Consider the following 25703-nt stretch of genomic DNA (forward strand, 5'->3'; position numbering starts at 1 on the left):
TATCGCCTAATATATAGTATCTCAGATTTGTGAATGTCAAGTTATGTATCGACATATATGTCACTTAACTTTACAAATTCTGTCGGTATAGGCATTTTAGGTTATTAAGGATATTCAACTTTATTCTGTAAATGTTTTTTTCATAAAAAAACATAACTAAGGTGCTCCAAGAGTAAGAGGTTATATTGCTAGTATAAAATATTTTAGGTAATAAGCGTAGGCTTACATATATTTTAGCGGTTGTTTGAATAATCCGAACAATATCTCAGATTAGACCAATGATTTTTCAAAATTTGATCACTGAATGTACAATTTGAAATGTGTGTGCCAGTTGTTAACATTAGCCGATCAACAATTGCTTTCCTGAAGAGGACAACACCTTTAAATCACTGCTATGATTTTCTTTTATGAATTCTTATCTTGCGAAAATTCAACTGCCTAAAATATCATTCGATCGACGTAATTATTTATCAATTACCTGGCCAATTAAAACTGGATCAGTATGCAAGCTTTTCAATACTAGATCATCAACGTCTTACCAACCTAGATTAACAATCCCATTTATATACGAAATTGCTGCCAACTAAACGGCCAATTTTCTTTCTGTGTCAGGTCAATTAATTTTATTGGCAGAACGATGTTCCAATTTCATTATGTAATATCGATCCTACTATAAGGCTAGAAGTCGTATATAGCCCATTTATGAAAATTTTGTATTTGAAAATAATAATAGTATTTTGTGTGTAAGTTATAGAAGGCAATCTTGATTAAAACAAGGAAAATATGTTCCAGTGTTAAGATCAGCACCTTTAGCAGCCTTTTAAATATCCTCTGGTTTAAAAAAAAATAGCGCTCTCACTTGTTTAAAACTGCTTTTGTCTGCCACTAACCTAAAAAAACAACACAACAAACGCGTCTTGCGCTTTCAAACTTTCAAACTATTGTTTTATTGTAAACATCAGAATGGTAACCCCAACAATAAATATCCAAATGCAAGTGTACGACGCCGGCGGGTGTACACACGGGTTGAAATTAACCGTACAAGTCGAAATTATGCTTAAAAAGCGCTCGTAATACACACAAAAGCGAAAAACAGAGTTCAAGAATTGTAATTGGCAACTGTACTAAGGTGAGACAGAGTTAAAATGGATTATGGCGGCCGCTTGAAAAAACAGCGGCTATTTTGAGTTCGAAAAAACATTTTGTCTACATTTTTTTATCATGGAGAGAGCATCACAGAAAAGATAGAAAATACGGTAGGTGGCGCGCGCGCACACACACACTTCAGCACCTCGCGTTGCCGACGACACGACTGATGACGTCGAACACCGGCGATCGAGAAAAAAATGACGACCAAAGGAAAAAAAAGACAACAAGCACACACTGTTTTTTTTTGTTGAACACACACACAAGCACAACTATACTAAGACGTTATGCCGGCCACGTCATGAATTAATCGCTTATATAAATAGGGGGACAAAGCGAGAGGGGAGAGGGAAGTCGGTTCTTCTTCAGTGATTTTAAAAAGCGGTTAAAATTATGCGGCCGACGAGAATTTTTCTTTTTTCCCCGGCATTTTTTGTTTCGTCAAGGAGAGGGGAGCCGGTCGCACGTCGGTTAAAATATTTTTGCTTTTTGCTGAGTAATCGATCGCGCGCTGACGAGTGTGTGTGTGTGACGTACCATGAGTCAGCATCGTCCCCTTTCGTGATGATGTTAGTAGTAAGTTTCGCTCTCGGCCCAACCTGAAAAGGTAAAATAGGTTTAAATCGCGATATTTAAGGACAGAACTTTAAATAGAAAACCCTTTGTGGCATCCACACAAAATAGCGTTTTTTATCGATGAAACGTTTTTTCTCCGAAGGTTTGTTAAGACCAGTCAGTGCCAGGAAAAAAAAAGTCTCGAATTCCTCAACATGAGTTACAAATTACAATGGCGCCGTTACTATGTGAAATAAAATTTATCAAACCAAAAAATGGGCCTTTCGTTTCAAGTTATTAGGTAGAAATTTGCTTTCGCATAATAAAGTAAAAAAAAACTCCTTTGGATCGCAAAACAAGGCACAAAATAATTTGGTAATTAATCAAGTATCGGACGAGTACCGATACTGTCACTTGGTACCGGCACCGAACCAAAACTAAAATACCCTGAAAGTAGCGCAGAATACAAACATGTGGCAGGGTAAACAATACATAATACTGCCCCCATAGCAACGGGCAGTTAGGTAAAGTGGAACATGGTACGCACCTCCCGGGTAGCGACGGATGAGATACTTGCGCAGCTCGTCGTAAAGCCAGATGATAAGTGAGAATGGCATGGGCACCAACCACCACTCCCACTCAAGGGGGAACATGCGCAGAGCAACGTCCATTCCCGGGCAGTAGGACAGGAAGGTGGCGAGGGCTGTCTCCTCGAACAGGCCGGCTATCAGAACCTTGTTGCTGGAAAGTTGGAGTGAAAGTATGATTAAAATGAAACAAAAATCGATGAAATAATTGAAAACAGTTTTCGAAAGTTGAGTCAGCGGGTTTAGGAGATCAAATTGGGTCATGATTGCTTAATTTTTTTTTTTTGCCTTTATAAAATATTTTAAACATCGGATCCTTATATTTCTGATCGCTTTTAAACTGATGTCCCTTAAATATCAGACTATTAAAGTAAATTTTAAAATCATTAAAAAAAACTGCTTTAGTAAAAAAAATTCGGGGTAATATTTAGCCATTTTTGTAAAACATGTAAAGGTGAAAAAATGGATTAAACATGCCAAATTTAAGAAGAGGTTAAGTTAAAAAAATAAAAAATCTAGCCAAATTCAAAACCTTACAAAAGGTTCCTTCTGATTTCTTAATTTGCTTACCGCATTCCCTGTTGGAAGATAGAGAGTCTCCTGGTCTTACTGATCAGCAGATCAGCCCATTGCACGATCACGATCGAAGTGAAGAAGGCTGTGTGGCAAGTGAACTCCACGATCTTACGCTGTCCGTACGACTGAAAAATCAAATAGAACATATCGTGAGTTTAACATAACGCGTGATGTTTTTATTATCACGATTTCGTGAGCTACGGTATTACGCTTGTTGGCCAACAAATTTTTTTTCGAACGACTGGAAATCTCATGAAACATATCGTGATCGGGTTAATTTTCATAAAAATTATACGAATGTTTTTAACTATGAAAAAAATTGCTTTTTAAGATGTAAAACAAATGTTTATAAAACCCGTGATGTATTTGGTATCACGATTTCATGATCTACGGTATTACGCCCCGTAGCCTACCAACTCCCCGGTAACAATTACATGAATCAAATCGCGATCGAATGTATTTTTCACATAAATGTCATCACATGAACGTTTTAACAAAGCGTAGGACCTACCCATTCCTGTCCGTATGAGTCCTCCAAGCTCTGTTGTGAGCGGTCATCCCACGGCACACGAAGTCCCAGGAGAAGGTCAGGCTTGAATCCGTTCATCATCATGATCACGAAGTAGTTCACGAAACCAGCCAAGGCCTGGATCATACCTGCATCACAAAAATCATGAGAGTGAAAATACGTCCAAGCATGTTTAGGATATGGTGAGAAGAGCAACGCTAAAATCGTAATGTTAAGGTACAAACATACTTTTTATTACCACACCATTATAGAAACGCATTATCACAATTTTCACAAATATTCTTTTGTGTCTATAGTATTTAACTTGAAACAGCCTATTTGTTTGTGAGCTGTTCATAAATCGTTCATGGTCGAACATAAATGAAATCGGTGTTAAAATATTTTTTAAACGTTAACACTAATATCATAACTCCATCACTTAAAAAACAACAGGGCAAAAGGTAAAAAACTGCTGTTCTCACCGATTTGTCCGTAGGCAAGGGAGATGAGACGTTCGTTCACGAGCCGATCACGAACCGGGTCACGGGGCTGTCGCTTCATGATGTCACTCTCGGCTTGTTCGTAGGCCAGGGAAATGGCGGGAAGCTGCAAATTTGAATTGGCCAATCAGAAAAGCGCACGGGACACGAAAAATGAGCGCATCACATTTTAAGTAGTATGTCAGAAAAGCCATATTTGTAGTCTTAGTTCAGAAACTCTTCGGAAAGTGGTAAAAATTTTGAAAAAGCGTATTTGGCAAATTGACATTATGGTCTCATTAGATTAAAGCAATAAAAAAACTTTATTACATATATCTGATAAAGTACAGTTGATTCGTCATATTTACCACGACACTTTGCATTTTAAAGTGCGACCTAATTTACAGATTTTCCTTTAGCGGTTGAAACAATAAGGATAACCAAATTAACTTGGACGTTTGTGACAAAAGTCAATTGCCACATAAATAAGTTCTTTTTACAGGTTTTTTAACAACTCGTCTTGTTTATTTAAATAAGCTTTGCAATACGACATAACAAAGCTGATAAAATAATGCAAGTATTGGGAGAGAGCAAACTCACCAAATCGGTTCCAAGATCAATGCAGAGGATGGTGACTGTTCCGAGCGGAAGAGGCACGTTTGCCATGATGAAGAGGAGGAAGGGAGTTATCTCGGGGATGTTCGAGGTCAGAGTGTAAGCGATCGACTTCTTCAAGTTGTCGAAGATCAAACGGCCTAAAATATGATATAGGGTATTAGAATGGGATAAAAAATCAGAGAAAAAAAAATCAAACGGCCTGGAATTAGAAAGTTGCACATTCGAAAAAGTCGATTTATGGAGTCAATTTATATAGTGAGGTTGCTTGTCTTTTTAATTTGAGTTTTGCAACTATTCTCCGTATTAGGGGTTTTAATAGTAAATAAAAAGAAAATCGGGAACACTTTTGAACTAACATATTAACTGGAAAGTTATACAGAAAACACAAAAGCTAAACAGTGTTGTGTTTGACTTTTGCTGTATTCTCGTCTAAAATAAGTTATCCCTGAGAAATTGGTTGCCTTCATCTTAAAAGCTAGCCGGAAAATTAGAACTAACAAAAACAATCCACTTTCAATAACTTCAGTAAAAGTGAAATATTTCACTCCAAAAGCACCAACAACCTTTTCTTCGATTGACACAAGTAGAAAGGGTTCTTACCTTCTTCCACGCCGGTAACAATGGACGCGAAATTGTCGTCCAACAAGATCATGTCAGCAGCCTGCTTCGATACGTCACTTCCGGCTATTCCCATGGCAACGCCGATATCTGCCCGCTTGAGGGCGGGAGAGTCGTTCACTCCGTCACCGGTCACAGCCACAATAGCTCCCTGTAACGTAACAACGTTAGGTAATGGTGGAATAAAATTTAGGCTTCTCATTTTAATTTTGTAGCGACTGATCTTAAAACAAAGCGTCAAAGTGTAAGCGGAGAAAAGAATTCAGACAAAAAATTGCGTTTAACAAACGTTATTACGATGTTTATGTGGCCTAAATCTGGTAAAATAGTCTTGAATTTATTTTTTAGGGTTATTTTTTTAATTTTGTCGCCTATTGTTAAACGAAAACTGACACGGTAATCAAAGGGTAGAATTCAAGGAATTTATAAAACCGAATCATGTTTATCTTATCTTTTAATGTAAACAACCACTGTCTGGAGATTTAACAGTTAGTCAAAAACAGGCTTGAATTTGAAAAATTTTAAATTCGAGGGGTTCTAAAAAACGATCAAAAAGCGACAGCCTTTACATAATGTTCAAAAACGTATAAAGGTAACCGGTTTTTATTCAAATATTTATTAAGCTTACTCCCGAAAAAAAGGCAGAATAACAAAATTAAACCACAATGAGCAGCCACGTAAAATTACAACAAAAAAGCAAACAAACAAAGCATTTTTTTCACCTGTCGCTGACAGCTCTCGACGATGATTAGTTTCTGTTGCGGTGATGTTCGTGCGAACACAATCTCGGTGTGGTTCTTGACGATGTCGTCCAGTTGTTCTTCGCTGATTGTTCGTAGGGAGGAGCCGTGCACAACAGCCGCCTTCGCTTGTCTGTGGGGAGGAAAGAAAGGTAAATGGAACGGCGACGGGTCTAGTAGACATTTATATATTTATTATTATTTTTAATGTTTAAATATTTTTTACAAAATTTCAAAAACTGAAGAGTTTTAATATTTTCATTTTTTTTGATACATTTACTACTTATATATTTATGTTTTTATAGTAAGATACGTATTTTAAATATCGAGTCTATTTTTATTTTTTTATTTTTTGCTTTTTTGACTGATGTAAATTATTTGGGGAATACGACGATTTCGACCAGAGTACTCAAGACTCGGACTCCATAATCACCGGTCTCATATACTCGTCCGAGTAATTGTGTAAAAAATGTCAAGTCATAGATCGTAAAACATATTAAAAAAAATTTAGTTCATAGTTTTTAAAACTTCAGCATCTGCCAAATGTCATTTTTTAATAAAATAAGACTTTGTTAATGATGAGTTGGCGAGTAATTTGGCAAACTTGTTACTCACTCGACTTGCAAAACTGTCTTGGAAGCAATTATTAAACATTTGTCCTGTTATTTTAAAATTCATGGCGTGAACATCGATCGAGTGCTCGGCTCATAACTTAGCGACATGTTTACTCGGCTTCTAGCTCATTAAACATCCAGTTAATAAACTTACTTTGGGTCCACGTCATTGACGGCAATGTTGAGTCTGGCGGCAATATCTTCAACCGTCTCGTTTCCTTCCGAGATGATTCCGACTCCTTTGGCGATCGCCTTCGCTGTGATCGGGTGATCTCCCGTAACCATAATGACCTGAAAGAGGAGCAACAAGTGAGAAAATGTGACTGGCGATGCTACAGCGTGTTGGTCCAATGTCACATTTCAGTGGCTGTTATTCTTACAACTCCTTGCTGGTCACGTTATTTATATTAATGTTCCAATAAGTTAGAAATATGTGTTTTTTATAAACAATGTTGTTAACCAACTCGATACGCAATGTTAAGCAACCCGGGTAAATAAGTATTAGAAAAGGTAAGACGTTTTATAATAGGATACATTGTAAAACTGTTTTGGAAATTTATAAAATTGTACGATTTTTTACAGCAACCAGCATATTTTTATGCCGTTTTTAACGCCTTTTTCACATATCCTGTTTGACATTGTTGAGATGTTTCAGTTTAGGCTTATGTGGCTTGCGGCTAGTGACTTAACAGGGGCCCGTGACTTACTGGGGCTAGTAGGCTACAGTAACGAGCCTGGAGCTTACAGCGGACACAAGTGGCTTAGAATTGAAGTGGCGTTTCTTGTAATTATAGCGAAGTGTTTGAGCGGCAATTTTATCCAAACCGCTACAGAAAAACCTTTTGCACACGAAGTATCACACAATGGGCTCTTAAGCTGCCATATCACGTTTATTACCTTGATTCCGGCGCTTCTGCATTTTCCTACAGCGTCTGGAACGGCGGCCCTGGGAGGATCAATCATGGCCATGAGACCCACGAAGGTGAGGTTCTCGAGTGGGAAGTTTACATCGTCGGTGTCGAACTTGAAACCGGGTGGGAACTGCTCGGTGGGAAGGTACTCATGGGCGAAACCTGGAAAATAAAAATTAAACATCGTAAAGGAAAAGAAACAAAGCAAGTAGAGCGAAAAATTTCGGCACCCCTTAATAGTATGGAAAGCATTGGCTCGAGACTTTTCCTAGGTAATGGTTAGCGTTATGGGTACTTTGTCGGGTCCTAGTATACGTGCCGATACATAACTTGCTAAGAGTTAGTAATAGTGCCAGCGTTACCTGCACGTCACTTTTCACTAAAAATGGTTTGGCAAAAACTTTTTCACTAGCCAAGTCGATCGAAAGACTCTAAAAAATATTTCAGTCGATCGCAATTAAACATAAATTGGCCGCACCTATAAGTCAACAGTTTAAAACTTATCCATCCCATCTCTCACCAAGGACACGTTCTCCCAATCCTCCAAGCTCCAGGTATGCGGACTCGAAGTCGTTCTTCCACTCCGGGGTCATGTCCTCCACCTTGCCCTTGTTCATGATCTTGCTGCATCGATCCAGGATGCGCTCGGGTGCTCCCTTGATGACGAGGAGGTAGCGGGGGTCATCCTGCGCCTCCGTCTCGTGGATGGAGACCTTAATTGAAGAGCAGGAAGAATTTTGAAGGTGGTTTTGTGGGGAATTTCAAGTTTTTGGCGGAGGTAGCTAGTTCTGTGTAGGTTGTATACGACTTTTATTCTTTTAATTTTTTTTATTAAAAAAAATTGTAAGGTCGATAATGTCATAATATATTTTGCGATTTCCATATTTTACAACGAAAATGATTGACGTTTATCGAATTTAAATATTGTTTGCTGTGCGATTCTGCTTTAGGCAGATCGTGTTTACAAGCTATTTCTGAAATTATTTTTTTTACACAAGTTGAACATCGCAGCTTATTATTTTCTACACAAAAAATGCATTTTGTTTATTGCAATTATACAGTAGAATGCAGAAGAAATTAAACTTTAGTAGAAGAATATTCGGCGAACTGTTTAGTGCAGTGGCTCAACCTTTTTCTTTCGTGGCCCATTTACGTTGTAAAAAAATGTTGTGGCCCAATAGTTTTATGAAAGAAAAACTGTAAAATAGATTTAGAACAAAACACAGCAGAACGTATTTCAAAACAGATTATTTATTCAACCGTGCAATAAGTGAGAACCTTGTGGATGAACAATAAAGTTACATTCCTTTTTAACTTCCCCTGAGCCATTTTTCCTGTAGAATTAAATATAGTGACTCAAATAAAACTAATTCTAACTTTTTTAAATTGGTCTGTGGCCCACCTTAAATGTTCTTATGGCCCACCAGTGAGCCATGGCCCACTGGTTGAGAACCGCTAGTTTAGTGTGTAGGATTTTGGTATCGATCAAAAAAACTAACAAGAAAATTTGGAAGAAAAAATATTTATTTAAAGAGTTGAATATTCCTAGATGAATTAGTTTTGCCGAAATCCGGTCTCACCTGGTATTTGTTCATAGAGTTGAATGGGATCTCAACAATCTTAGCGTTGCGCTTCCTTCTGTTCTCGATGTCACCAACCGACAACTCAACACACTTCAGCAAAGCAGATTCAGATGCGTCGCCTATGTGAAGGAAAATTAACTAAAGTTATTAATTTGGACTTAATGATGAGTTTTTGTAATGAGTTAACTGAATGTATTTGGGAGCAATGACTTAACTTGGCCTGGATAAAGGACGTTACACGGTCTTTAGTGACGTGCATGGTTTTAAATTATATATTTAATAGAAATACATTTTTGGCGCAGTCAACTCTTAGACAGCCCAAAGGGCGTTCAGGCACATATAAGCACAGTAGGATAAAATTGAGTCGGACTTGGTTATTTTAAAAAAGAACGTTGGAAAGTTTCAATGGCTTATGGCTCAAAGATATCGCTTTAAATATTGTTACAAAAGGATTTGTACAGCTAAAAGGGCAATCAAGCAAATAAAGGATATTAGGATAGAATCGAGTCCGACTTTGTCATTTTAAAACAGAATGTTTAGAAAATTGAATGGCTTATGCCTCCAGGATATACTTTTAAATAACGTTGCAATTTTAGTGCCGCAGTTACACTTTAACGCTACATAAATGTTTTAACGAGCTTTGCGTGGCATAAAACACGTAACAACAAGATCTATTGCAGTATTGCCACATAATATTATGATAAAAATTCAACAACATTTAAAGACTTTCAACGGTAATTTGTAGGTTTATAACAAAGACCTAAAATTAAATCGCTCGACGATTTTTTTGTTCATATAATTCGAAAACAAAATAGTATAACTGCCATGGTCAAAACAATAAAAAATCTGAACATTAAATAAATTCAAACACTTTTGAAAAAAACATAGCGTTTTTCAAACTTTTAGAAATGTAAATTATTAAAAAAATTAAAGATTCATGGACTTTGTGGTAACCAGACAACTCGATGTATGCACAGTGTCAACGATCAACTTACCAGCTGTGTCCCTCTTCAACACCGGGATGTTGTCCTGGCCCTCGAGGAAGTTGGCTCTGTTGCAGAGAAGGGCAATACGGGAGAGAGCGATCCAAGTCTCAGATTTGGCGTCAAACGCTTGTCCTGAAAAGGTTGAAATTTGTAAAAAAAGGAAAGAATGGTGTGCTGGTTGTTATGCACTTTCAGTCACTGTCAAATTAATATATTTTCCTTCGTTAAAAAACAGCCAGAAACTAAAAGAGTTCAACTTGATCGAAATGTCCAACTTCTTAACTGTAAGGACCTATTTACCAAATCAAAAACATTTGAATATAAAACGCATGATATTTTGAACTAAAATCGGTTGCTAATTCAAATTTTCAAAAAAAATATGCATAATATGGGAGCAATATTTTTTCAAGCATTTAAGTTATGGTAACAAAACAGCTTACTAGTCGAAGGCTCGAGCCTTAAGTTTCTCCAGTTACCTGATTGATCTTCGGTGGTGTCTGCCTCAACGATGGTGTTGTCGAACCACATATGAGCCACAGTCATTCTGTTCTGGGTCAGGGTGCCGGTCTTGTCCGAGCAAATGGTCGAAGTCGATCCGAGGGTCTCGACAGCTTCCAAGTTCTTTACAAGGCAATTCTTGCGAGCCATTCTCTTGGCAGTCAGGGTCAAGCACACCTGGAAGAAATAAAAGTAGAACTTTTTGGCTCCGCAAACACATTTTTGTTTTAACAGATAAGTCCGGGTTTTTCACAATTTAAAAGGGTTGTGTTTTTTATTTAGTAGCAACAAATAATAACTGAGGAAATATTACCGAACATAGTAATGTAATATGGCATTTTGTTGAAAACAAAATATATGTTTACTAAAGCTTGATGGTTCAAGGTCCACTAAAGGTATTGATGCTCAATGCTCAATTTCTCATGGATGTATTTTAGGTAGATACTATATACAAACAATATACATAACCAAGTTGCACAAACTAGGTATGTTAAATGATTAAAGTGGAATTTAGTAGATATTTAACTTAGTCTTTTCAACTTAGCAAAGAGAACACTAATTTGGTAAACGGAACTTTTGTTTCTAGCTAATTGTACACTGCCTGTAACCCATACCTATTCAATCACAACTAATGTGACAACAGAGATCAATCACAACTAATGTGATAACAGAGATCAATCACAACTAATGTGACAACAGAGAAGGTGGTACAATCAAGCAGTGTAAATGGCACTCTTTAAAACAAGTGCCTGACAGTTATCTATTTTATTATACATGTAGGGAGGTTTGTGCTTTGTAGTACAAGGGATGTAACACTGATTTACCAGAAAACACACAGCAGGTTTTAGATGCCATTTGTGGGACACATATATTTAGTTTAAACAATGGATAAAAAAATTATATTATTTATTATTATGAGGAACCCAGTCGGGAAATAGTTTATAAAAAACAGTACGCTGTCTAACACTAAAACCACCATTATTATAATTTGGCTCGAGTAGAACCAAAATTCCTTAACATTTCAAAATTAGGCTAAAAGACACATCCATAGTTGGTAGGTAGTTGGGTAGGTTTGATTAATGTACACAAAAACCCAGGAGGAAAATGCATATTGCTTAAAACAGTTTTAGATCTGAATTTCTTTTGTTTTGGCTTTTAACCAAACACAATTGAAAGTTAATTGAAAACAACCTTAAACATAAACGGTTGTTCTACTACCAAATAAACACAACCAACTTTACAAAATTTACTCACAGTGACAGTGGCGAGAAGACCTTCTGGCACATTGGCGACAATAATTCCAATCAGGAATACGACGGCCTCGAGTGGTGTATATTGGAGGCAGAGCGAAATGGTGAAGAAAAGAACACCAAGGAACACGGCAACCCCTGAGTATTGCGAGATGATAGTTAGTCAGAGCTGGCTCGGGCAACTTATATTGGCAATTTTACTGATAACAGCCATTTAATAAAATTAACATAATGAAATTTTGTTTAATATTAGTTGAATGTTCCTGCTTTCGCATTTTCAATGGAATTGCTAGAAAAACCGGTGTATTTTTCCAAGATGTCAAAAGTATTAAGAGTTTTAAAATTTCATTTTTCTATTAAAATATTCTAAAACATTATAAAAATAAAATCAGTCCCATAAACAGTAAATAAGTATTTCTTTTAAAATAGCATAACAAGTTTTTTTTTTAAATAATTTTTGTACTAATGATGCTTTTAGTGAAAAATATATGTTTTGATGAACAATATTAAATGCTCACTATATTATTTATTCAAACAAAAATCAACAGAAAAATGATTAAATAAACTATTAAATTACAAAATATAAATAAATATAGAAAACAAATACAGGTAAGATGCAGACAATAAGGCAATAGTTTTAAAGCAGTCTTAAGGTTGAGCTATTCAAAAACCAATAAGCCGCACAAACACATGCAATTTAGTCGAAATACATTTAATCATTAAATTCATTTTCCATGCAATTCAAAAACGTGTCAAAGCTAGTTTTTAAATATTAGTCAAAACCTAGTATCACAGTTGTACTGAGTTGAGGAGCAGTCATATTGATTTTCCATTTTTGAAAAGTGGGGCATTTAACAAAGTGTCTACATTTGAGTCATAGCGCACTACAGTGCAATAAAGTGCACTAGCCAATTCTAAAGGCATGGTTGTACTATAATAGAAGTAGCTTCAACTTTAGGAAATGGCTTGGCACATTAGCTAATGTAGGAAAGCATTCTAAATAATTGATAAGCCTCAGCAAGATACTGTGTATTATGAGGCCCATGTGGTCTGTCCTACACATAGCCAGAAAAGTGGAACTTACTTTTTTATGTGCCTTATGTTTTGTATTATAAGAATGAATTAAATTTTATGTGCACTGATCATGTACTATGATTTGATTGTAGAAAGGTCATACAAACTAATTTTAAGGGTTTTTAAGATCCATTCATTGTCTTTTGATCAAGCTGAACTTCTGGAGCCAGTTTTGTTAGTGTTAATGTTAGTTGTTTTACATGCAAGAGAAAATTAGAAAAAAAACACATTTTACACACAAAGACAGAGACATGCAAGAAAAGTGAAGGACAAAGACTGGTCAACTGCACAATGGCTTAAACTCTCAGGTGAAAGAGACAAAACTTCTGACAAACCGTACACAACAAATCTCCTCGCTTTTGGCACATCACAAAATGCCCTTATAAACATCATAGCTGAAAACTGGGACAATACAATGCAAAGACAGACAGCACAGGACTTCTGAGCTGACAAGACACTATCTAATTATTTTTTATGACTTGAACCTGAAATGACGTGTATGAAATGCTCAATCTCTCGAGCGATGGGCGTTTGCCCAGCCTCAATTCCTGACGTAAGGTTGGCAATTCTCCCCATCACAGTTGCGTCGCCTGTCTTTATAACCATAGTGCGAGCCGAGCCTTTTGGGATAATGATTTGGTTTAATTTAGACCCAACACACTCTTTTTTATGGTTTCTTTAGTAAGGATAACTTTAATACACTACTCGTTGCATACATCACATAACAAACATTTTTCCGTTTCCACAACTGTTTGAGCCTTTGTATGTTTTTTGTAGCTCCTAAATTTTTTAGACACTGGATACTAAACTGTAAATAATAATAAAATCTGCTAGCAAGCTGACTGAAAAAAAAAAGAACTAAATAATCTTGAAAATAATGCTGTGCCTTGCCTGTATTCATCCTTAACATATATATATATATATATATATATAATATCAATCTCTGTTGTTTTGCTTGATAATTGACAAATCCATTTTTTAAAATTGCGTGAAAGAAAATTGCAAAATTTGAAATCAGATATTTTGCAAGAAAAAGAAAAATTAAAAGGTGAGGTTAATTGATTGTAAGGCACCATTGTCAAAAAAAGATGAAAGCAGCCAACAGCCAATCATAAAGCACCGCTGATAGGCCAGGCAAGCCGTCGGGAAAACGGTGACTCCTGCTAGTACCTGAGATGATATGGATAAAATGTTCGATTTCTCTTGCAATTGGTGTGTCTCCGACTTCTAGGCCAGATGCTAGAGAGGCAATTCGGCCCATGACAGTGTTATCACCACATTTGATGACAACGCCAACGGCTGAACCTAGAATTTGGTTAGACTTGCTGTTAAAATGGTTACGTTAAAGGAGGCATTTTTTGTGGGACTTATTATGGAACAGCTTTTCTGTGAACTAATATGGCAAATAATTTGCTCTGGTTTTAACTGACAATCGAAAACATGTTTCTTTTTTAAACTGTTTTCATTTTTTAAAATAATTCGTTTAAAATAATAAACTAATTCTCCTTGCCACAAACAAGACCCCTTTTAATTTTTTTTTTCTAAAATAAGGTAGCCTTGTTCTTAGTGTCTGCATCTTTCCCAGTGAAAATTACATGAAATCATAACAATAAAATGGTGGATTTCTTTGGCAATTGGAGTTTCCAGGGTTTCGAGGCCTGACGCCAACGACGCTATTCTGCCCATCACTGAACGATCTCCACAACAGACAACAACACCTGTCCCTGTACCTGCAACCAATGTCAATATTTCTGTCTTTATCAAAACACTGTTCTGCCATAGTGGCTACTGTTTAATAGAATAACTCTTTATAAAAAAATAGCTTGTCCCTAAACTGCTATTATTAAGTAATGATCTAAGCATTTATAAATCGAAGCTGAATTAGCTCTAAAAAACTGAAACTGAACTGCTTTGTTGTAAACTTTTGAACATCTAATTGTAAAGCTGTTAGAAATTGTTTGTATTGCGATTTATTTTCATTAATAAATCTATATCTCTCAAAAATAGTCTTAATATTAATAAAAATACCTTACATATAATACACAGTTTATGGTGTAGGTCTAAATAGTTTCTTTTTATAACAATATAATAACATAAGGTCAATTTTTATTGTTACCTTTAAGCAAAATATTTGGAATAAAATTACACAATTTTGCTGCTTAGATTAAATTTTTACAAAAGTAGAGCCTAGTTTGAGGTTTTACCTTCCACACAGTTTGTAGAGAAGAAAGCAATGTTCCTGGTTTCGATTGGGTTGTCGTTGGTACAATCTGGACCCCTGCTTTGGGGCTCCGATTCACCAGTCAAAGATGAGTTGTCAACCTTATAAAAAAAACACTAATTAGGAACCTTATACAAAAGATTAAGTTAGCAAAGTAAACACTGGTGAGTAACACTTGGTTTTAACAATTTGATAATTTTATTTGGTTATTTTTTCTAATTTTTGTCTAAATATATATATTGTTTTTAATTTATAGGTAATACCAAACAAAATAAAATTAATTCTGGAACTCTATAAACTCCAGTTTAAAGCCAACTTTTTTATTATGTTGTTCTTGTTAGCTTTTTGTTTTTATTTGCTAAGGTTACATTAGGAAAATAGCAATTTTGATGCTATCCAGTTATTATTATTGTTATGTAATTTTTTATTTTGTGTTTTTATAGTAACAACTTATTTTTGTTTAATTTTTTTCTATTAGAAATTAACATAAATGCTGTCCAATTATCATAATATATTATATATATCTAAAAAAACTGACCTTCATTCCATGAGCACTGATGATACGAAGATCAGCAGGTATCCTGTCTCCACCCTTGACCTCAACAATATCTCCGACAACGAGGTTCTGCGCAAGCAGCTGAGACTTTTCGCCACCTCGAATAACCAGGGCATGCTGCAAATACAAGAAACGATGATCATCAACCCTTTATCACAAACCAATTGTATTTTGGTTTTTAGATTAAAAACCCTAAATTACAATTTATGTGGCTTATATTGCCGGCTATAGTATTTACAGCATTCCTGGTATAATATTGTTTCCTGTGTTAGCAAACATTTTTAGCAGAATTCTTAACATTATGTCTATTTTTGGCCAGCCTAAGGAAACCTGATTAAAATCATTTTGAATTGCGGAACACTAGGTTCTAGGGTTTTAAAATAAAACATTTAAAGAGTAGGCATAGCCTTCTTAGGAATAACAATGCATGTACAGTAAGTAAATACAGGTCTTAACTACAAAGAAAAGTCACAATGAAATGAAAAATGTCAGACATATACCTGTGGGACAAGGTTCTTGAACGATTCCATGATCTTTGAACTTTTGGATTCTTGATAGTACTGGAAGCATCCGGTGACGATAACCACAAGGGCCAACACCAAACCAAGGTACAGCTGCAAATAAACAAATCAACTAAGACAAAATGCAACACTTTATTTAATAAAAATATAAACAAGAATAGAAGTATTCACGGCAAATTTTTTTAATGGCACAAAAAAATGGTGAAGATATTTTTTGCAATACTCTTTTTTGTTGAAAAAGCACTTACATTGTCCATGTTGGGGAACTCAAGATTCATGGATTCCAATCCGAAGGTGAAAAAACAGAGGATGGATCCGATCCAAAGCAGAGTGGAGAAACCTCCGAAGAGATTCTTACAGAACTTTATCCACTCGGGGGTGGTCTTGGGTGGGGTAAGGGCATTGGGGCCATCGCGCTCCAAAAACTCCTTTGCTTGAGCATGGGTAAGGCCCTGGAGGTAAAAGGTACAACTTAAAAAGTGACTACCATGCGTAAAAATGCTAGGAAATCTGTTTTGTCCTATGCTTTGCACACTTTTATTTCCACCATTGATTGTTTTAATATACATTAAAATACATGTAGCATGTCTAAAACAAGAGAAGTGGACTCAACATGAAAACACAATTTTCACACGACTGCATTCCATAATCTGTGGCCGGCAATTTTTTGGCAGAATTCTAAACCAAAGTTTGTAAAATGTATGTTAGAAAGGGTTATTTTTTATTGTAAATTTACTAAGCTGGTGATGTTTCATGCCAAATGCAGTCACTAGCATGATTATGGGTCAAAGATCTTTGACACGAAGCGCCTGGAATGCAATCAGGTATGCGGATAAGAAAATACTTTACCATCATGTTCAATTAGGAAATATTGAACCATTTTGTATTAAAATAAATAAATAAATAGCACAGATCAGCCACAAAAGCTTCTCCAACAAGTAATAGTGTAATTTATACAATGGGTTACTCAGTAAAGTTAGTTGAGAGTTGGTATTTCCCAACCATCACAAAAAATATTTTGTGGAATATGTCTAACATTTAACCAATGTAATTAACCTTGTCAGGGTCAGTTTGAAGCCGCTGGAAAAGTTCCTCGATTGGAATGCGATGCTCATCCATCTCTAGCTCCCTCTTGAGGTCATCCATGTCCTTCTTCTCCTTTCCCTTTCCCTTCTTTGCCATCTTGTTTTTTTTGTCAACCACTAAAACGTCAGTTTCGCCTGGTGGTGGCTCGTTAAACTGCGTCTGAAACAAAATCACAAAAAAATGTTCAAAAACAGTGTGGTAAAAGTTTAACATAGAACCTACAGTACTACAAGTCTACAATGCTGCTTTCTTTTAATATTTAAATTGTAACTGGTAACAACTTCAAGAAAAAAAAAACTTCTGTTGTTTGAAAAACATTTCCTTAAAATAACTTTGATTTAAATGTGTTTAACATCAAAGGTATTCTTTAAACAGTATCATATCACAATTTGTAATACTGCCATTAAGAGTATTAAGATACCTGATACAAAAAGACTATTTTAGTAAAGGCCAGTCAAGGGGGCTTGACTACAACAATATGCCACTTGACAAGATTCAACAGAGTTAACTACTTGAAAGTTGGATAAAACAGGCTTTCACCAAAGTAGAAGTAACCATGAACTTGAGACCTTTTAAAACAGACGCATTCCTAATTTAAAAAAAAGGTCATAACTAAGGGAGGGTCAATAATAGCAAGAGTAATAGTGAAGGTCACATAACTGTCAATTTTAAGTAAAACATACTTTATGGTATTTCAACCTTCGCAAACAAACACAGCTCAAAACACAGAGATAACCAAGTAAATTGGACTATAAAACTTGACAGCACACCACATAAATTGCGCAGGAAATTGCATGGACTTTCTCACTAGAAATAAAAACGCTATTTTAAATTGCACATTTCCTTTTTAAAAGATGCTGTCTGTCAACGATCGACTGTTACAAGGTTGCCCACAACTCAATGCAAACTTCAAAGGCAATAAAAAGCTTGTAAATTTATCAACGCCTTTTGTGTGCAGATAACACAATATCCTGTCCCATTCGTGATCGTATATCAAAAACTCAATCCGCAATACTACTGTCGCATACATCGAGCTGCCAGCGGCCAAAGTCAAGTGTTGGCCGCTTGCCACCGATGCACAACTAACAGTGAGCAAGCGAACAGCAGCAGCAAGCGAGTGAGGCACAAGCAGAGAACGGAGAAGGACGACGGCGTAGTATTTGACCTTTCCAGCGCGGATTAGGTCAGACGACAGAAGGCTGGAAAGTAATTAAGGGCATGTGCTCCATTCTGCTCGTAACAAGGAACCTTCGCCGGCCGGCCGATCCGCCCATGCATTAGGAATGGCGTTAGACGCTCTGTGCTTCCAAGCGTACCGAGCGGATTAAAATAAAAACAAAAGGCGAATCTCGAGGGCCCGGTCTTTTCCAGTTAATACGCGACGATAAACGGGTCACATTTGTTCTCTTCATGCACGTTCGCCCGTTCGGGAATTAAAATTAATGCGATCTGCCGGACCAAAAAAACAATGAAATCGTGGTTGTTTCACAGGGTTGCTAAGAAAGCATGTGGGGAAGGTATGGCTTCTTTTGCGTGCGGACCTCTTTTTGCGTGACGGAAACAGGCTTGTACAGATTTACCGCTAGCAGTTTTAATACGCTTTTTTCATGGGCTTTTAAGTTTAAAAAATGGAAAATATCAATAGAAATATACTTATAAACACTTTAGACCAAAACTCATGAAAACAAGTCAAAATGCAGCACATTAATTGTTTTTTAATTTATAACCCATTCGGATTTTCCACAGATTTCATATAAAGATGTGTACACGCCTTACGGCACTAACTTGACTTTCGTCTTAGCGTCAATATGTTTTTATTTCTCTGCCAGTAACCTTGCCAGCAACTCCTGAAGAAAATTGTGCACCTTGCGGCACTAACTTGATCCGTCAGGTTGACAAGACAGGAGAAAAAACGTGCACCGTCATTGCGGTGTGTTTGCGTGACGTCAATTGGCACTAGAACGCGAAAAAAGTTGCCCCGGCGAACAACATTAATACACAGCTAGGGACACATGTTACGCAACATATTAGGCTCACGCTTCTTCGTTTGTCGACAAGAAAACGTCACTTTCTAGAAGATTTTTCTGGAGCAAAATCAAGCGCTGACTCATTTGTTACCTTTGTCGAGTTCACGTCCCTTTGAGCAGGAACGGACAACAGATTTCAGAAAAAAGCCCAAATTTAATTATTTTTTGTAATTGACTGGCGTGATAGGAATTTAGTTTTAATGAAATTTTCGAATTTATCAAAAGTACAACGTACAAATCACCTATTATTTACACTTTATTAAAATAAATTGCGATTATCGATTTATTTTTGTCGAAAACTAATATGTACTTAGTCTGAATTCGGGTGATTTTATATACTTTAACCCTAATTTAAGTTTTCGCGAGTTTGACGGGTCTGACGCTAGAATTCAAATTCCAACTAATTTCAGAAAACTCGAAACCGGCAAAGTGCGCAAAAACGGCCGATCCTAACAACACCATATATTATTGCCTCGGCCGTCAATGACCTTGTTAGCATTTCGATTAGCAGACTCAACGGGAGATCCCAGGGGACTAACTGGTTCGTTGCTAATGCGGGCGACAACAGATGATGCTTCTGCTTCAGAGTGCTTTTCCTAGCGACTTTGGTTGGTGGATGCGCACTCGCTAAAGTTAGCGCCACGAGTTTATTAATATAACGCGGTCGTTATCGTCGTCAGGAGGGCAGAGAGTCAGGAAGGTGGGCCGACGCTTTTTGAAGTTTGACATTTCGCCCGGGCGCTTTCAAAACGCGTTCAGTCGCACGCGTTTGGTCGATCGGCTTAAAATACAATTGAAAGGTGACAATTGTAAGGTCGAGGCGAGTTCACGTTAAACAGAATACAACCAGCAGTAGCTCAGGGTGAGAATCGTTGCCCTGAAACCCGCAATATCGACGTGTTTTTCGGCAGAGCGTTGGCCTTTATTTTCTAGCGAGGTCGTTTCAGTTCAAGCCCTTTTTGCTCGCCGAAGGCAGCTGCCCTTGGATACAAAATCAATACAAAGTCGTGCGACACATACACGCGAAAACACAATACGTTGTAGAGGGTTGTTGGACGCAAACCGCTCGTTATACGAGGGAAAAGTGCAACGTGCTTTTATACAATTGCTTCTAAAACCGCGCAGACACCCTTCGCTGAACAACGTAGTCCGTGAAAACCAGCAATCGGGATACGCACGAACTACTTTGGTACACAAAACGCTTACGATCGAAAAAAGGCATCTTTCGTCAACTTGAATCCAATAAAGCGCACTAAACCAGCGTATTTTGCGGTTTCTCGTCGCCCTAGTCTTTTCACAACTTGAGTTGAAGCAAACTGCCATTTAGAAAGGTTCAGCTAAAACCTGGCAAGAGTGCAGCTCTCGCAAATCACATAACAAGGGCGCGCTTGCTTCGTTTTGCGCCACTAAAGAACACATCGCGCGTTTTATGGTGATGTCATAATGGTTCGGCGCTAGGAAAAAACCTGACGGACTTTAAAGGATTTTGGACATTGGCCCGCGTACAGCTTCAGGAATTCGCGTCTAATCTTTTTCGAGACTTGTCAAACACAAGTAAACTGAATAACAACACAGGGCATCCTCAACGACAAGGTTGTACCTTTCTCCTGCAAACCTGAAGGGCGACCTTAAGATCGTTATTTTGATCCAGGCGGTAATTTGGGCTTTCGAGAGTAAGCACTACCATATTTTTTTCGATTTAAAATATTCGGAATGGGATTCTTAACCGTTGAAATAGAGAAGGCGATCTTTTACTTCTATCTAGGCGGTAATTTGGGCTAGGTGTAACATTTACTCAAGTAGTATTTTCGATTTTAAGCCGTAGTAAAATTCTGAATTATACACCATCTAACAATAAAAGGCGCGACCTTCTTTTTTTTATCCAGGCGGTAAGTTGGACTCGCTAATAAAGTCGCTGTTTCGACATAACAAGTCGACAGCCTAACTAACTAAAGAAGATCGAAAAAAAAACGCAGTTATTAACACGAAACGGAATTTCGGGTAAGCATTTAGTCGACTATATGTTACACTTTCGAGAAGCAATAACCCGACTGAACTAAAACTCCATCTAAAATTGCAACTTATCCAGCGTACCTCACACTACAAATACTGGAATGAAAGTGACTCTGGCCTCCAAGTTCCCCAGTGTACCATTGCCGTGTTTATAAGGGCCGGGACCGCGGGGAAATAGGATCGTGTTAAGGCGACGAGGCGGCTTACGGGCCTGGTCGAGAGCAATGTAATTAGCGGTGGGTCGATAACACTGCTTTTGCACGTCGCGCCATCGCTTGGCGTTATTGCCATTACGCAACAACCAGCTAGCTACGTAAGGGCCAGCGATGAAGGATCGGGCATTGCGCATGGCTACCCCCGTTTAATCAGCGTCGCCGTCGATTTAATCGAGCAAGTCAAGACTTAGATTCAAGGGGTTTCGACGTCGAATTCGCGCCTAAGAAGCAGCCCAGATGCCTGGTCTTCCAGCAGCTGTTGGGAAGACAGTTGGCCACATCGAAAAAATAACACTTTTTGACTGTCGTGCCCCACCTCATTTTTGTAAGTGTCGAAAAACGGATTAGAAATATATATAAAATGCGTGGCAATTAAAAAAAAGTGACGTCCATTTACGGTTTGATGTTTATTATTAAGCCAATATTGCAAAAGTCATATAAAATACTCCATGTTTTATTTTATTATGCAGTTAGAAGATAGGCAAAACTTGCATGGCTGAGTGGCGGACAAAGGCTGATAAAGAGTAGAGTTTCGTGATCGCTTCACGGCAGGTGGCATTCTTTGTTACTAAACTGAACAACACAATACAAGAGTGCAAAAAACTTGACTGAACAACACAATACAGGAGTGCAAAATAGATTGAGGTGATTGTGTAAGCGAACCCTAATGGCAAAATATTAGAAAAGCTATAAAAGTTTCTCTAATTGGACAACAATAGCTTTCTAAATCACTCAGATAGGAGTCCAACTTACACGAATGAGTTGGTTTGCAAAACTCAGTGAAGAAGATATTTTTGGTAAATAACGACAATAAAACTGAACTATTACCCAGGCATGGAAGTTTAAAACACTAAAACCCGATTTTGAAAGGACTCTTCGGGATATAAAAAAGAAATGCGAAAATAAATATTCGATTGATATACTACAAATCATCCGTTAGAAGCAGTTTTCTCTAGTTTTTCATTTCTACGCACGGGGGTGTTGGAAAACAGATGCACAAAATCACAATTAGCGCCTGGTGCGGCGGCGACGCCATATGTTGCGCGGGAGCAAGGAAACAGAGAGGGGCTGCTGCAACACGCACACAGATTGACGAAATCGTTTAAACAAACATCCTGTGCGAACTACACGTACGTCGTGACGTAACCTGTTGGTAGCCTAATCGCTGGCTTTGTTTTGGGGGACCGCTTGGAAAACATCGCTTTTTGGAAGTCAAAATATTTGCGAATTCGAGTAAAACAAATAAGACAATAATGCTTTTTTTCTGTTTGTCTAAGATTTATTTGGTTTCGCTGTGAGCAACAACCAAATGCTCGTTAAAACACACGTGATATTTATGCCATATGGTCATTGCGCTTTTGTAGACGAGCGAGCGCCTGCAGGGTTTGTTCAGGTGACAACACCGTGACGTCATCGGGTATACGTTAGGGTATGACGTCAAATTTTCCGTGGCTTTGCTGCATCTACACATACACTCTAAACACGACGGAGTTGCAGCACGACTTGCGTTAGACTAGAACTAGATAGGGTTAAGCGTGTGACTGTAGTTTGAAAAATGCACTTCGCCTCTATGACGAAACAATCGAATATGGTTGGCCGTGTATCACTTGCTCGGCGCGTGATCACGGTTGACGATTGTACTGTTCCCGCCCGTTTACAACGGTACAAAAAGGGGGAGCTTCGATTAATGGTTAACCAGGTACCGGGAAAAATAAAGCTGGTACAACAGGAGCAAAGGCGAGCGGGCCTTTGTGCCAATGCTTGAAGCAGCGAACCGCGAGCGAAGCGCTTTGTCGAGCATTTTGGCGCCAAGTACAAACCCAAGTATTTTCAAGGGAAACAAAGGACTATTGCGGTCACAGTTTTCCTTCGCTGAATAGGGCTGTTTAAGGATCGTTTTACTGGCTACCTGTTTTTAACAAAGCATTTCGACCTATTTGCATGGATAATATAGGCTAGGAACCATAGTTCTGCCCAGTAATCATGCATATTGGTTAAGTCGGCGGTGTTATTAAAAGTTACTATGTACCAATCTTTTACCTCGCTTTTTAAAGTGGCAGGATTTTTTTAATTCTTTTTACCCAACCAAGCACCACGCAATTTTATTCACAGTAGTGGGAGTAATCGTTTGGGTAAAGCGCGTAATGGAATGAGTTAAAAAAACATAATCCGACATTTAGACGTTGCCAAATGTTTAATCCTTAAGGCACATGCCCTAAAAAGGGTTGCCGCAAAACTTTTACCTGCAAGTTAAAAATGTCTCTTCAGCCATAATTTCTCCGAGTTAGCAAAACAATTCATGCGGAAACAAAAATTCCAGGGGAAATAACTAATTGCCGAGCTGCTGGTTTTACTGCATTCTTAGTTGAACAACTTGCACGCACAGTTTTCCAGTAAAGGCTACAGCGGTATTTTTTTATATTTCACAGAGCCTGCTCAAAAGGCATCGCGGAAATAAACAAGGTTATCGACTTTTTAGCACTAGAGGAAAATTTTAATTGAATCTCTAGAGGTGCACCCGAGGGCATGCGCATTTATCCAAGTCATTGTGCAGAAACGTGTGCTGGCTAATTGCCATAGACTAAGCTTTGCACGAAATGCAGCATTTTACGTAAAAATAACTTGCAGCGTTCGTTAAATCCGCTAATCCACTCTCTCGGGCATTTTAAGTTATTCCAGAAATTTATTCTGCTGAGGCAAACGATTCAATCAAATAAACGTGTGTGTGGCTTATAAATTTACCTTCCAATTTAAACGAATCTTCGTAGAGTTATCCCTTTATAGAAGCCAGACCATGATACATTTCTATTCGATTTAAAAAATATGAAAAATTGTGTGACGTTGCCATATAAAATTCAAATCCTTTTCAACCAAACTGATTTTGCTGGGCAATCTACTCGGACCGCACTCTAAAAAAAGGAGGAATTTATTGTGCATTCCAGGGCAGCAACACAGTTCCCAGCGGGAATATCGAACAACTTGACTTGCTGGCAGCGGAGCTTGCGATCGCTGATTGGCGGGATATTTCGGGTGGGACGAAAAATCGATTCCAACTCATTTGGGAAAAGATTGAGCGAGCGCGCACGGAAATGGCAACCAGCTTGAGCCCGGTTTGCTAACAATACAGTATTGAATTCACCCGTTTTCATATGCAATTTACTGTTTTTTTACTGCTATGCTATTGTTTTATGCACGCCTTTTTTCTGTTCGTTCCTAACTTAGCGTTTTTTTTAAATTGTATTACTAACTCTTGTTTCGTAGACTATAACCTAACGATAAAAATCGTGTATAACCTATTTGATTGACTTGAAAAATTTGATGTTTTACGCAAATATAAAAGGTGACTTTTTTTCAATTCTTGCAAAATTTTACGCAGTTACCCCTTTTTTGTCGAACATATTTTACCTATCCGTGGAAGGATGTACGAAACTAAAATTAGCAGAAACGTAAATTGAAACACTAACAAAATAACGAACTGATAAAAAAAAATTCTTTAGTTTGCCCGAGCCAAAGTTTGAAAGGTACTATTGTTTTCCGACAATGGCGATTACCCCGCCATAACCCCTTCAGTGTGTATTCTGCAACAACAAAACTCACGCTTGCAGCATTACGCGAGTCGAAGAATTTGTCGCGCAAAGCAAAGTGCAAAAATCGCAGCTGCTCGCCAAATGCGCACAACGGTTGAAGCGACGCTGTTGCACGCCGATCGAACCGTTGTGAGACGCAAGACGCTCGACCTTGCCGGTCGGTTAGAGGTCGAATGCTCAGCGGAGCCTCGTTTACAGTTACTAAATGACGATAAGACCAGTGCAACAGCACATTGGCGGGCGAGTTACGGCCGGCAACCGGTAGAAGGCCCAAAACAAACATTGTAAACGGCGCGAGTGTCAATAAGCCGACGATTGCTTGCGGCAAGCGGTTGCGCAATGAAGCAGCGCGCAGGTTTTAAACAGAATGGAAGCTGTCTCACGTCGGAGGAAGCGATTAAAATACTTGTGATGGCGGATCCCTAAGTAATTTCATTTCGGTTTGTATAAATTATACTCCCAGAGTAGAGTGGGAGTTTATCAGTATGATTTCGTTCGACTTTTTGCAAAAAATACAGCATTTCTATTGCTTTGCATTGGCAATATTAATGATCTATTTTTAAATTTTACATAAATTGTTTCAATATGTCTTCAAAGTTTACCATTCAGAATACTTCTGTCGATTAAAACCAAAAAAGTGAAAAACTGCGCAGTGAAACTTTTAAAGGCGATAACACCGCCGGACTTTTGAGGTCATAAATTTTAAAGGTTTTGCGTTATAGCATCCATCTCAT

The 25703-nt window shown here is 37.7% G+C and overlaps 1 protein-coding gene across 1 annotated transcript in view; it reads right to left on the minus strand.

The window, feature by feature from the left end:
• Window positions 1–937: 937 nt before the first annotated feature.
• LOC146167089 (sodium/potassium-transporting ATPase subunit alpha-3-like) overlaps window positions 938–25703 on the minus strand; it is a 34029-nt gene continuing 9263 nt past the window's right edge. The window contains exons 2-22 of the mRNA XM_083390878.1: window positions 17098–17286; window positions 16290–16493; window positions 16021–16134; window positions 15503–15637; window positions 14948–15065; window positions 13914–14048; window positions 11674–11807; window positions 10398–10596; window positions 9931–10053; window positions 8933–9054; window positions 7873–8065; window positions 7339–7514; window positions 6596–6732; window positions 5810–5960; window positions 5070–5238; window positions 4452–4606; window positions 3855–3978; window positions 3376–3521; window positions 2859–2989; window positions 2249–2442; window positions 938–1745 (exon numbers count right to left, since the gene is read on the minus strand). Of these exons, the coding sequence (XP_083247004.1) occupies window positions 1717–1745; window positions 2249–2442; window positions 2859–2989; window positions 3376–3521; window positions 3855–3978; window positions 4452–4606; window positions 5070–5238; window positions 5810–5960; window positions 6596–6732; window positions 7339–7514; window positions 7873–8065; window positions 8933–9054; window positions 9931–10053; window positions 10398–10596; window positions 11674–11807; window positions 13914–14048; window positions 14948–15065; window positions 15503–15637; window positions 16021–16134; window positions 16290–16493; window positions 17098–17286 (3078 nt within the window). The 3' untranslated portion in view covers window positions 938–1716. The remainder of the gene's footprint in view (window positions 1746–2248; window positions 2443–2858; window positions 2990–3375; window positions 3522–3854; window positions 3979–4451; window positions 4607–5069; window positions 5239–5809; window positions 5961–6595; window positions 6733–7338; window positions 7515–7872; window positions 8066–8932; window positions 9055–9930; window positions 10054–10397; window positions 10597–11673; window positions 11808–13913; window positions 14049–14947; window positions 15066–15502; window positions 15638–16020; window positions 16135–16289; window positions 16494–17097; window positions 17287–25703) is intronic.

This window comes from Ascidiella aspersa, chromosome 1 (genome assembly GCF_963924565.1).
Source record: "Ascidiella aspersa chromosome 1, kaAscAspe10.2, whole genome shotgun sequence".
In the NCBI taxonomy this organism is placed as follows: Eukaryota; Metazoa; Chordata; class Ascidiacea; order Phlebobranchia; family Ascidiidae; genus Ascidiella; species Ascidiella aspersa.